This window comes from Nomascus leucogenys, chromosome 17, assembly GCF_006542625.1.
Source record: "Nomascus leucogenys isolate Asia chromosome 17, Asia_NLE_v1, whole genome shotgun sequence".
Taxonomy (NCBI): domain Eukaryota; kingdom Metazoa; phylum Chordata; class Mammalia; order Primates; family Hylobatidae; genus Nomascus; species Nomascus leucogenys.
In genome coordinates this window covers 527233-540917 of record NC_044397.1, presented here as the reverse complement: position 1 = coordinate 540917, position 13685 = coordinate 527233, and the positions used below count along the sequence as shown (strand labels likewise).

The 13685-nt window shown below is 41.7% G+C and overlaps 1 protein-coding gene across 4 annotated transcripts in view; it reads right to left on the bottom strand.

Annotated features, from left to right (window-relative positions):
- C17H6orf89 (chromosome 17 C6orf89 homolog) overlaps nucleotides 1-12810 on the bottom strand; it is a 44032-nt gene extending 31222 nt beyond the window's left edge. The window contains exons 1-3 of one of the 4 annotated variants that reach the window (XM_030795655.1): nucleotides 12616-12810; nucleotides 9921-10085; nucleotides 168-258 (exon numbers count right to left, since the gene is read on the bottom strand). In XM_030795655.1, coding sequence (XP_030651515.1) covers nucleotides 168-258; nucleotides 9921-10085; nucleotides 12616-12684 — 325 coding nt within the window. In that variant the 5' untranslated portion in view covers nucleotides 12685-12810. Of the gene's footprint in view, nucleotides 1-167; nucleotides 259-6944; nucleotides 7138-9920; nucleotides 10086-12615 lie in introns of those variants that run through there. The other 3 variants (XM_030795657.1, XM_012496420.2, XM_012496419.2) reach the window with 3 other exon arrangements.
- Between the last annotated feature and the right edge of the window lie 875 nt (nucleotides 12811-13685).

Below are 13685 nucleotides of genomic sequence, written 5' to 3'. Positions count from 1 at the left end.
AGTGAGCAGAGATCGTGCCACTGCACTCCAGCCTGGGCGACAGAGCGAGACTCCGTCTCAAAAAAACAAAAAAAAAACAAAAAAAAATCAAACATAAGGTTATTGCTATGCATCAAGCATGAGAGGATTGAGTGAAATCGGCTGAGGCTTGATGGCAATCCACTTACCTGCAGAAAGTAGTTCCAACTCTGGCCAAAGTGAGCTTTGCCACAGGGGGATGTTCTGAAGAGTTAGCCTGATTCTAACAGTGGCATAGACCTGCAAGGGCACAGGCAGGATCACTAGTGGAGTTATTAGGATCAAAGTATCATGCACCACCTCGGATATACTAAGTTGCCAGAACTGTTAGGAGTGGAGCTCAGGTGCAGAAGTTTTCAAGCCTCTTCTCTGCTGATTAGAGGCACACCCCCCAATTAAGAGACACTACTTTAGAACAATAGTTCTCAGGGTAATTCTGCTCCAAAGGGGACATTGGCAATGTCTAAAGACATTTTTGATTATCAAAACTGGACAGGAGTTGGGCATAGCAGCACATGCCCATAGTTTCAGCTACTCGGGAGGCTGAGGCAGGAGGATCACTTGAGGCCAGCAGTTAGAGGCTGCAGTGAGTTATGATCATGCCTGTGAACAGCTACTGCACTCCAGCCTGGGCAACATAGGGAGGCTCCAGCTCTTTTAAAAAAAATTAAAAATCAACAAACTAGAGGAGTACTATTAGCATCTGGTGGGTAAAAACTAAACATCCTGCAATGACAGGAGAGCCTCCTCCCACCCCTCCTCAAAATGAGGTCGAGAAACCTTGCTTTCAGGAGAGGCCTGTGGGAGGTAAGCCAGGGAGTTGTTTCACTTCTGGAGTACTTCAGAAACAGGAGGAGACAACTGAGAGCTCTGATGAGATGTTCTCCACAATTCCTTCTGGGTCTCTGTCTATGAAGAAGCAGGGTAGAGGCATATCTGACAGAAAAACTCTGATAGAACTTACCAATACAAATGTTTGTTTAAAGCAGAAAACAAGTTAAGGGAAATGTAAACTTCTCTTTTGCCCTGTTTAACAGAGAACTAATTCCTCTATAGAGATAAGTAAGTCCTGAACACTGATATGCCACTACCCTGGAGGTTCTGTTTTCTGAAGAGCTATGCCAGCGAGGCAACTCTAGGATAGAAAACTGATTCACCTAGTTAAAGCACAAAAGGGGCAACAGTACAGTTCAAAAGAAAGTTTCAAAAGTCCATCAAGATACATCCCAATCTTCGACATTAGGAGCTATATCCCGAGTAAATTAAATTTTCTTTTTTCTCTACTTGGCTCTTTAATATTACACTACCCATGAAGTATAGCATCCATTCTTTAGTGATATGAATATATTCCATTCTATTTTATCCAGTGATTCCCATTAATTAAATATATGTTCTAGTAAAGAAAAAGTGCTCCTTCAACCATTGTGGAAGGCAGTGTGGTGATTCCTCAAGGATCTAGAACTAGAAATATCATTTGACCCAGCCATCCCATTACTGGGTATATACCCAAAGGATTATAAATCATGCTGCTATAAAGACACATGCACACATATGTTTACTGCGGCACTATTCACAAATAGCAAAGACTTGGAACCAACCCAAATGTCCAACAACGATAGACTGGATTAATAAAATGTGGCACATATACACCATGGAATACTATGCAGACACACAAAAGGATGAGTTCATGTCCTTTATAGGGACATGGATGAAGCTGGAAACCATCATTTTGAGAAAACTATCGCAAGGACAGAAAACCAAACACCATATGTTCTCACTCATAGGTGGGAACTGAACAATGACAACACTTGGACATAGGAAGGGCAACATCACACACCAGGGCCTGTAGTAGGGTGGGGGTGTGGGGAGGGATAGCATTAGGAGATATACCTAATGTAAATGACGAGTTAATAGCTGCAGCACACCAACATGGCACACATACACATATGTAACAAACCTGTACGTTGTGCACATGTACCCTAGAACTTAAAGTATAATAATAAAAGAAAAAGTGCTCCTTAGATTATAATAAGAACCACTACAAAGAAACAAACATCAATTAAAAGGAAAAATAACTGATAAAACATTAAAATGATTAATACGATTTAAAAGAGTAATAACTTAAAACTACAATAAATGCTTAAAATTTACAATCAAGGTACAGGTAGGGAACTTTAATCCCAATACTTTGGGAGGCTGAGGCGGGTGGATCACTTGGGGCCAGGAGTTTGAGATCAGCCTGGCCAATATAACATAGCAAAACCCTGTCTCTACTAAAAATACAAAAATTAGCCAGGCATGGTGACGCACGCCTGTAATCCCAGCTACTCGGGAGGCTGAGGCATGAGAATCACTTGAACCTGGGAGGTGGAGGTTGCAGTGAGCAGAGATCACACCACGGCACTCCAGCCTGAGCAACAGAGTGAGCCTCTGTGTCAAAAGAATAAAAAAATTAAAAAAAATGTAGTATAGACATACAATGGAATATTATTCAGCCTTAAAAAAGAAAGAAATCCTGCTATTTGTAACAACACGGATGGACCTGGAGGGCTTTATGCTAAGTGAAGTAAGCCAGACACAGAAGGATAAATACTACATGATACCACTTGTGCGATTAATCTAAAATAGCTAAACTCATAGAAGCAAAGAACAGAATGGTGGGTGCAGGAGGCTGCAGGCAGGAGGCAACAGGGAGGTACTGGGCAAAGAATATAAAGTTTCAGTCATACAAGATGAATGACTCCTAGAGACCTACGATATAGCACAGTGCCTAGAGTTAACAATACTGTATTGTATATTTAAAAATATGCTAAGAAGGTAGGTCTTATGTTAAGTGTTCTTATTGCTAATAGTAATAATAAGTCAGAAGGCAGGAGGAAACTTGGAGGTGATGGATAGGTTGATGGCATGGATCATGGTGATGGTTTCACAAGGGCATACTTATGTCCAAATTCACCAAGTTGTACACATTAAATATGTAAAGCTTTTTGTACAAAAATAATACAACGAACATCTGGATAGCCTTCATTTAGATTCACCAGTTGTTTACATTTGGCTATATTTTCTTTCCGTTTTTACCAGAACTACTTGAAAGTTACTTGCAACACATTATAAAATCATTTCTAAATATTTCAACATGCATCTCCTAAGAATAAGGACGTTATTCTATACAACCATTGGCATTATTGCCATACCCATTAAAATGAGTAATCTCTTAATATTACCTAATATTCAGTCTATAGTCAAATTTCCTTAACTATCAAATTTTTTTAAAAAGACCATATAGCTATTTAAAAAGCCAGGATCCAACCAATGACCACACATTGAATTTGGCTGCCACACCTCGCTTTAATCTACTTAACTCCAGAACAAGTCCCCAGCATGTGTTTTTTTTGTTTGTTTGTTTGTTTTTTGGTCTTTTAGGACATTGACATATTTGAAGAAGTCTCCACATTTTTAAGCTTACGTCTACTTGCCTCCATCCTCACCTTTTCCAGTTTCTACTATTAGAAAAATGCCATAATCCTTCCTTTCTAAGTTTCTGGTACTCTCTCCCTCCCTCCCTTCGGAGGCAAGCTCCTTTGGGGGTTGGGGGGAGAAAGTCACTCACTTTCTTGTTTCTCAGGTTTCCATTCATTTATTAACCTGTTGAAATCATACTTCTGCCTCCTCACTCCACTGACATTGCTTTCACTGAGGCCATAAATGGCTTTCTAAACGCCAAGTACGAAGGACGTTTATTTCAGTTATTACCTTATCTGACCTCTCTGCAGCAGCTGCTGTTGCTACCCCATTATCTACCTCCCTCAAGTGTACTCAAACATTAATGTAATTCTCTCGTTCTCTGCTGGTATCCACCAGTTATCCTTGACCTTCTTATTCCCTCCAACGCTTTGACCACCAGCTATTAGTGATTCCCAAATCTCTTCTCCAGTCTACAACTCTCTCCAGGGTTCAAGACCCATTTATCTACCTGTCTACCAGACACGGTGATCCAAGTTTCCCATAGCTCCCTGTATGTAATGTGTCTATAACCCAACTTACAGTTTTTCCCCTTCAACCCATTCCTCCTACTGCACCCCTTTTCTTAATGGAAACATTAATCCTCCAAATTTAAAAACTGTTCTCCTACCTCATTCCCACCAATGAAACTATCACTAAGTCCTCTTGATTCAGTCTTCTATATAATTCTCACGTTCATCCCTTCCTCTCTACCTCTGCATTAACGGCACAGTTGAGGCCTTCAACACCTCTCCTATGGACCATCATAAAGATGTAGTTAATCTCTATACTTCCAGTTCTCCTCTTCCCCAATCCATTCTCTACCTTGTCCAGTTTTTTATTTTTATTTTTTGAGACAGGGTCTCACTCTTCGCTCAGGCTGAAGTACAGTGACACGATCTCAGCTCACTGCAACCTCCGTCTCCTGGCTTCAAGAAATTCTCGTGCCTCAGCCTCTTGAGTAGCTGGGAGTACAGGCACGCGCCACCACACCCAGCTAATTTTTGTATTTTTCTGGTAGACACTGGGTTTCACCATGTTGGCCAGGCTGGTCTCGAACTCCTGACCTCAAGTGATTCACCCACCTTAGCCTCCCAAAGTGCTAGGATTACAGGCGTGAGCCGCTGCACTAGGCCACTTATTTTTTCGAAACACAAATTGGCTCATGCTAAGCACCTTCCAAGACTTCCCCATCCTCTGCAGGAGCAGTTTAGCATGGTGACTAGGAACACAGATTGGAGTTGGAAAAAGCTGGATGCAAATTCTAGATTTTACCACTTACTGTGTGGCCATTAGACACTACTTATCCTCTCTAAGCCTTAGAGTTTTCATGTATAAAATGGGGATAATTATTTCTACCCCACAATGTTTTATTTAAGAGAATTATAAAATGATATAACACATTTGTTCCAATAGCCAGACAAATTAAATATTTAAAAACAATCATTTTAAGATAAAGTCCTAAGTCAAGCATGGTGGCTCATGCCTGTAATCCCAACACTGGGAGGATGAGGTGGGAGGACTGCTTGAGCCCAGGAGTTCAAGACCAGCCTGGGCAACATAGCAAGACCTTGTATCTACAAAAAAAAATAGAAATAAAAATTGGCTGAGTGTGGTGGTGCACGCCTGTAGTCCCAGCTACCTGGGAAGCAGAGGTGGGGGGTAGCTTGAGCCCAGGAGTTTGAGGCTGCAGTGAACCATAATAGCACCACTGTACTCCAACCTGGGTGATGGAATGAGATCCTGTCTTTTTTAAAAGATAAAGTCCAAATTACTTACCATGGCCCTTTATGATCTGGTCACTGCCTACCTGTTCAGTTTCATTTCCCATCAATCCTTCTTCAAATTCTACACTGTCGTACTGCTTCACATCTTTTTGCTTTTGCACACACAATTTCCTCTGCCTAAAAAGCCTAGTCTCCAGTGCTTTGTCCAATAAGTGAACTCTTTAAGACTCTGACCTCAGTTTTTGTCCCATGCACCTCTAGGGCTTTGTATTACATCTATTTTCCTGTCTACCTCCCACCCTAAATAGTGTTTCTTGAAAGCAGAGATAAATGGAGAAAACACAAAAAACTAAGAACAGACGTGGGAATTCACCTCAGATGTGGAATCAGATCAATGTTGAACAATTTATAGAAAGGACCTAAAGTTATCATTCCGAACTAATTGAATGTAACTCATGGCTCATGGTTTATTCATTTTATGTTTTATTATTTTATTCATTTTTAAAAATGCAGAGGTCGGGAGGCTGAGGCAGGAGAATGTCGTGAACCGGGGAGGGGGAGCTTGCAGTGAGCCGAGATCATGCCACTGCACTCCAGTCTGGGCGACAGTGTGAGACTCCGTTTCAACAACAACAAAAAAAAGGCAGAGGTAGCATCAATGTGATGAGGGTTTAACGTTAGCAGGTTAGGAATCTAGCATTTGGACATTGTTTTTGGTGTGTGGAGTAGCTGTGAGGGAGCAGGTCTTGAAAAATGCTTCAGTCCAAGGCAGAAAAGGTCTGACAGAGAAACAGGACCTCTTTCTGGTATGCAAATTGGGCTATATGAACCTTTAGTCAAAACTTCAATGTAGCAGAATTGAATTTATTAGTTACTATTTTAAAGGCATGTTATTCCCTAGAGGAAAATTTTGACAACTCAAATTCAAATAAACGAATTTGTTAAGGGAGAGACGTCTATAGAAGATTCCACCACAGGAACTACCAAATGAGCAATCAGAAAAGTCAGAATACTAAGTATCTGGAAGTAGTCTCTATTATAAAGTGATTGATGACTAAATAAAAGAAACATATTTGCGAATACTAAGGCTATGAGGGCTCTGAGACTAGAAAAAGTGTGGCCTGCACGGTTAACAGTCTTAAAATACTACAAAACACGACGCAGGCAAATTTCCTTCTACTAAGAGGTGATTACAAACAACTATTTTACTTGTGTCAAGAAACCAAGTCATTTCTTTCTGAAATCCAAGATGCCAGGTTTATCACATACCAAGTACACATTTAAAGAAAAAAAAATTATTGCCCTATTAGAAAAAGATCTTTCAGAAGGGGGTGGGAAATCTACTCTTAATTTCTTAAAAATTCCGTCAAAAGGGCAGAAATCTGGACTTCATTAGCAACGCTCAAGTTATGGACACTGCTGTGATGCCTGAGAAACAAGTTCAAGCAAGGTCGACCTCGTTTTGCTCTTCCCGGCGGAGTCCAGGAAAGTGACAGATGTCTTAAGGGAGTCGACGCCGGGGGAGCTGCCTGGGGATGCTGTCAGCCTACAAAACTGGAGAGGCTAAGGATCAGCGCTGGGATAGAGGGTGGTAGCAGCGGCGAGGAGCGGCTGCGCGAGGATGTCAGAGACGGGCGCCGCGGCGAGGCTGTCACAGGGCGGCCTCCCCCCACCCAGCCTCGGGCCCCAGTCACTCACATGCGGGGCTCGCGCCCCCTCGGGCTCCTCCCGCCTCGCGGACAGCTGCCGCCGGGCGAGGAGGATGGTCAACTTCCTGTTTCCGGGAGCGCGACCCGGAAGCAACCCCCACTCCTGGGGCGAGGCCTTGTACCCTAGAGTAGTTCCTCCTCTTGCCCAGCGCTTCCGCCCAAAACAGAACACTCACTGTCGTGGCGAGCGCGGGATCTCTCGCGATATCTGGAGCGTGTCTGTTCTTGCTCCCCCTGGCGTCCTTTTCCCGCTCTGGCTCTTTTCGCCCCAGTCCTAAATGCTTGTCTCCCTTATTTACCTGGACTGAGTGACACAGACTTCATAGCTGAATTGCTCCATTGAACAAGCATTTACTGAGTCCCCTACTATGTGCCAGGCAGTGTGTTAGGCATTAAGGGATGGGAGTGGAAGGGAAATGTAAATGGAGAGCAGCCCCTTCCTTCTGGAAGCTCCTACTCTTGAGAAAGACGAACAAATCCCTCCAATTTACACTCAGCCCACTCATTAGTGAGAGCTTACTCTGTTGATAAAAGAAAAACTTAAGCCGAATTAAGTTTAAAGGAGTTTAATTGAGAAATGAAAGATTCACGAATCAGGCAACCCCCAGAATCGCAGCAAATTCACAGACTCCCGGGGTGCCTCACGGTCAGAACAAATTTATAGACAAAAAAGGCAAAGTGAGGTACAGGAATCGGAAGTAAGGTACAGAAACAGTGAGGTGTCTGCCTTATTTGAACGCAGTTTGAACATTCAGCAGGCTGTGAGTGGTTGAAGTACGGCTGCTGGGGTTGGCCACCACTCAAGTTATTGTTACAGGTGTATACTATTAAGTTAGGTTTTCAATTTTGTTTGACTATTAAGCTATGTTACAGTTCATCCACAAGGACTCAAATATAGAAGGACAGAGTCCTTCTCAGGCCATATTTAGTTTGCCTTAACAATTCCCCCGTTTTGGTCGTTTTCTCAATTTTGAGAGATTGACCAAAACCTTAGTCATTGATGTTATTTTCACTGCCGTAAGTGTACCTATATGGTTTTGAAACTCACTAGGAAACAGTAGAACAGTAGGTTTTGCAGGAAGAGAATAGGACTGAGTAGAGGATACCTCCTTATTCTGGAACATCTGTTTACAGGAGAAAAACAAAACCTGGTCTGTTCTAGCATTTATGTGCTTTAAAAAAACCTTAGTTTGATTATGTCACGTTTAGCATGAGTGACTCCCTTTTAGTTTGGTTTGGTTTGTTGGGGCCTAGTGCATGAGCTCAGTCCAAAATAATGGCCTCCCATAATTTTGTTAAAAAAAAAAAAATTCCCCACTTTTGGCCACAGGTTCTTACTCAGGTGACTGTGTGACCAGAACTTAGGGCCTTAGCGCCACTCTCAGTTACCATCATTTGGGGTTTCTGGTCTCAGCATGTCATTCATAGGTTACAGTGCCTTCATGGTCACACATTTCTTTCAGTTTTTGTTATTCCAGTTGAAAAGAGATCATTTGACGTTCTAGAGATGGCTGCATGCAAGCATTTAAAACCTTTGAGAGAATACAGCACGCCAGGGAGACTATTGTTATCATTATCGGGCAGATAATAGCAAGAGTTTGGAGTATGCTCCTTACGCAGGGTCCCCATAAGCCAAACCACCTAAAATTAAATCGATTAAAGAATGAGCTAGATGAAGAGTCTCCTCGCTTGACTAAGTGGTCTTTTCACTAAACCCCTACAATTGAATATTTATTTTTATTGTATTTATTTTTTGAGAGGGTGTCTCGCTCTGTCACCAAGGCTGGAATGCAGCGGCGATCTCAGCTCACTGCAACCTCCGCCTCCTGGGTTCAAGTGACTCTCCCGCCTCAGTCTATTGAGTAGCTGAGATTACAGGCACCTGCCACCATACCAGGCTAATTTTTGTATTTTTAGTAGAGACAGGGTTTTGCCATGTTGGCCAGGCTGGTCTCGAACTCTTGACCTCAGGGGATCCGCCCACCTCTGCCTCCCAAAGTGTTGAGGTTACAGGTGTGAGCCATTGCACCCAGCCAGAATTGTTTATAATTTACATTTGCTGTATTTCTCCATAGGCCACAAGTGTCAGCAGCTGCACAGGTACTTTTCTGTTTAGCCAATTCTATTATTTAGTATAACTTTCACGGGAGAATTTAAAGTCTGTTGTGTAACAATAGCCTTTGAGGTAGAATTTGCTGTAGAGCCTATTAGGAGGGAGACATTTCAAATTATTGCCTCTTTTATTCTAAACCATGGAAAAAGGACCTAACAAATCGATATCTTTCTAGAAGAGTGAAGGCTCTTGTCAATGTTCTCTTTAATCCATGATGTGGGTTAAGAGGAGTTTTTTTCTTTTTTTTTTTTGAGACGGAGTCTCGCTGTCGCCCAGGCTGGAGTGCAGTGGCGCGATCTCGGCTCACTGCAGGCTCCGCCCCCCGGGGTTCACGCCATTCTCCTGCCTCAGCCTCCCGAGTGGCTGGGACTACAGGCACCCGCCACCTCGCCTGGCTAATTTTTTAGTAGAGACGGGGTTTCACTGTGTTAGCCAGGATGGTCTCGATCTCCTGACCTCATGATCTGCCTGCCTCGGCCTCCCAAAGTGCTGGGATTACAGGCATGAGCCACCACGCCCGGCCAGTTAAGGGGAGTTTTGACTGATAATGAGGAAATGTATGTACCGCTAAAGTTTGTTACCTACATTGGGACTTCATCTTTTATCTATTGAAATATAAGGTTATTCATGTTTAAGGCTGGCTGCAAAATCCTTCACAAATAAAAGTATACCCTATAAGTGCATATAATAGACCCACTTTTAACTTCTATTGTTCACAGAGGCATAAACAAGGAAAAAATATTCAAAGATAAGAGTCTTGTGATAGTAGAAGTTTTGATCTATGATCTTGGGAAAAGCTATTCACATCAAGGATGCCATCTTCTGGGGAGAAACTTTTCTGCTTAGTTTTACCTTAAGGGTTCCCATGGATGTACAGTTCCAGGAGTGTGGAGGGACCCTTCTCAGTTGTGAGATTATGAACCCAAGGTTTAAAGCTCCAAAGTTTTGCTGTAGTGTGGATGGCAAGGACAGTCTTTCTCTTTCTCTGGTGTTCTCAGACGATCCAATCTGCAGGTTCTAGACTGTGAAGGGATTGTCCTCAGTGAATCATAACAAGTTTTCTTTGCCTGGTGAAAATACACTATAATCTACTGTTATAACATTAGCCCTATTGCATGGGAAAGCTTTTATACAACCAGAAAACATGCATTGAAAATGACAATTGAATGAAATCCCTTTATAAATGTTTAAATGGCCCATCAGGTAGCCAAATGCATCTGAAGCTTTGATCGTCTTTCCAGGAATATGGAACCAAACATTGGATTTAAACTATTTCTGCAATTTATAAGTCACCATATCAATATATTAAATTTGGATTATTTTATCTTTTCCAGAACCTTTAATAACAAAAGCTTTAAGGACTCAAGAAGGACAAGGTGGCCATCCTGGTTCTTCATGAGTCCATGCTTAACACTGGACTTATGTCCTCTTGAATACCAGTTGTTTCTCCAATTTAGGTGCATAGCACTGATAACTAATGGGTTTTCATAGGTAATTTGACTTGGACCATGGAGTTTATTCAAATTGTATATTTAAACAATTTTAGTATTGGCTTATTTAGCATGATAATCCAGAGCTTGATTTTGAAAGGTTTGTTAAATACCAAAGGTTTAAAACATTGGATATTACAAAATAGAATCTTAGGTTACCGTAAGTCATTCATTTAGCCAAAATGATAACTTAAAAAATTTTAAAGGAAAAAACAGTATTTTGATAGAAAGGAGACTCAGCTTTCCAAACAAGATCCAATGAGGATAGCATGAGGCCAACTGACTGTCTCCTTTCTTTCCTTCCTCCACCATTTTTTTTGTAGTTTACTTAAAAGGTAAAAAAAACTTTCATTATCTTTTAATATTAAATAAAAATCCTTTCTAAAAGAGGAAACCAAATTTTATGTTTCCATTAGTGTATTTTTAATGTTAAAGCTAGTTTTTAATAACATTTTATAAATCTATTCAGTTTTAATTAGTTTGACCATAAGGTAAGATTTTTATAAACCTTTTATAACCCTTTACTATTTTTTTTTTCTCAGAGCAGAACAATCGTCTAAGAAAACTCTGTTGTGCTTTTATTCCAATGTCCAATTTATGGAAAAAAAACTGAATAATGCCATTTTAACTTTAGCCAATATGTTCACACATAGAATCCTTATAATTAATTTTTTTTTTTTTTGAGACAGAGTTTCGCTCTTGTTGCCCAAGCTGGAGTGTAATGGCATGATCTTGGCTCGCTGCAACCTCCGCCTCCCGGGTTCAAGCAATTCTCCTGCCTCAGCCTCCCCAGTAGCTGGGATTACAGGCGTGCAACACCACGCCTGGCTAATTTTTTGTATTTTTAGTAGAAACAGCATTTCCCCATGTTGGCCAGGCTGGTCTTGAATTCCTGACCTCAGGTGATCCGCCCACCTCGGCCTCCCAAAGTGCTGGGATTACAGGCATGAGCCAACGTGCCTGGCCCCTATAATTAATTTTTATAAACCTTCCACAACTTGTTCAAACCTTTAGCTTTATTTAATTTAAAACAATCCTTTAACCCTCTAACCTAGGCAAAAATTGACATTCCTGTATTTTCTTATAATCTCTTACAAAAAACACATTTCATTCTCCTTACGCACCTTGCATGTAAACCTATTTTTTCAGTAGTCTCAATTACATATTACAATGTTAACTCTTAGCAACTTTTACTTTTGGTGAAAACCTTGGTAAGTAAAAGGGATTTTAATTATGTACTAGGTGTGGAGCCCAGGACCCAGACAGAAATGCAGATAAAGGTCTGACTCTTTCCAGCATCTAATCCAGGTGTCCCAAGCAAGCCAGCCTTCTGGGTTCCCTTTCCCTCAGCGGCCCCAGTGACCCAGCTTGCCACACCATCGCACTGGGGGCCAAGCCGCATCATAAAGGGAAAATTTTTTGTTGTTGTTCTGGCCAGAGCAAAATACATGTGATAAAACACAGACATTAGCCACTCTGCTTAGCACTCAATATCAAACTGGCAAGGTTTATATTTGCCCTCAGATGGGCCCCGTCATCTTTTTTTTTTTTTTTTTTTTTTTTTTTTTTTTTTTTAACGAATCTCTGGCCAGGGGGTTCATGCCAACTGGCTCCTGCAAGCTGCTGGTTGCCCCTGAGTAATAGAAAAGATAAAAAAGGGGAAAGGAGGCTGGGCGTGGCGGGGCTCACCTGCTGGTAAATCCAGCATAAAAAAAAAAAAAAAAGGCTGGCTCACGCCTGTAATCCCAGCATTTTGGGAGGCCGAGGCAGGTGGATCACGAGGTCAGGAGATTGAGACCATCCTGGTTAACATGGTGAAACCCTGTCTCTACTAAAAATACAAAAAAAAATTCTCTGGGCATGGTGGCGGGTGCCTGTAGTTCCAGCTACTCCGGAGGCTGAGGCAGGAGAATGGCATGAGCCTGGGAGGTGGAGCTTGCAGCGAGCAGCGATCGTGCCACTGCTCTCCAGCCTGGGCGACAGAGAGAGACTCTGTCTCAAAAAAAAAAAAAAAAAAAAAAAAGGGAAAGGAAAGAGAGATCCGAGAGGGAGCTTACCTGTGATCCCCAGCTGCTGTGAGAGATCAGTTGACACAAGTGGGTCCTGCAGGTACCTTGCATGTTCATTCAGTGCTCCTGGGGGGTCGCTAGAAGCTCCACTTTGGATCCCACTCCTGACACCATCTGATAAAAGAAAAACTTTGGCCGAATTAAGTTTAAAGGAGTTTAATTGAGCAATGAACGATTTGCAAATCGGGCAACTCCCAGAATCACAGCAGATTCACAGAGATTCCAGGGGTGACTTGTGATCAGAACAAATTTATAGACAAAAAGGTAACGTACAGCAATCAGAAGTGAGGTACAGAAACAGCGAGATTGGTTAAAGCTCAGTGTTTGCCTTATTTGAACGCAATTGGAACATTCAGCAGTCTATGAGCTGTTGAAGTATGGCCGCTGGGATTGGCCAACATTCAGCTATTGTTACAGGTATGTACTATTAAGTTAGGTTTTCAAATTTGTCTGACTATAAAGCTAGGTTACAGTTCACCCACAATGACTCAAATGTAGAAGTACAGAGCCCTTCTTAGGCCATATTTAGTTTGCTTTAACACTGTGACAGACTGTACTAAGCACTTTCAATTCATGGAGCCACTTCATCAACCCTATGGCATAAATAGCCCCATAACATCCTCATATAAACAAAACTGAAGTTTATGGAGAGGTTAACTTGCTCAAGATTTTACAGACAAGGAGTGGAAGGATCAGCATTTGAACCCAGACTCCTTATCCTGCCCAGTGTGTAGCACCAAAGCTCTTAACTGTTTTCTACAAGAAATCTGCAAACAAAATACTACTGGGTTCAGACTAATGCTATAGCTACAGAGGTAGTGTGACAGTGACGTAAATGTATGAAACCAATGAAACAGAATAGAGAGACCAAAACCAGAAAACACATATATGGACACTTGATATATGACAAAGAGGTGAAATAGAGGAGTGAGGAAAGGATAATGCTTTCAATCAATGGTGCTGGGTCAATTGTATATCCATATAGAAAAAAATGAAACTTGGCTCCTACCTCATACCATACACCAAAATAAGTTCTAGATGCATTGAAGATCTATATG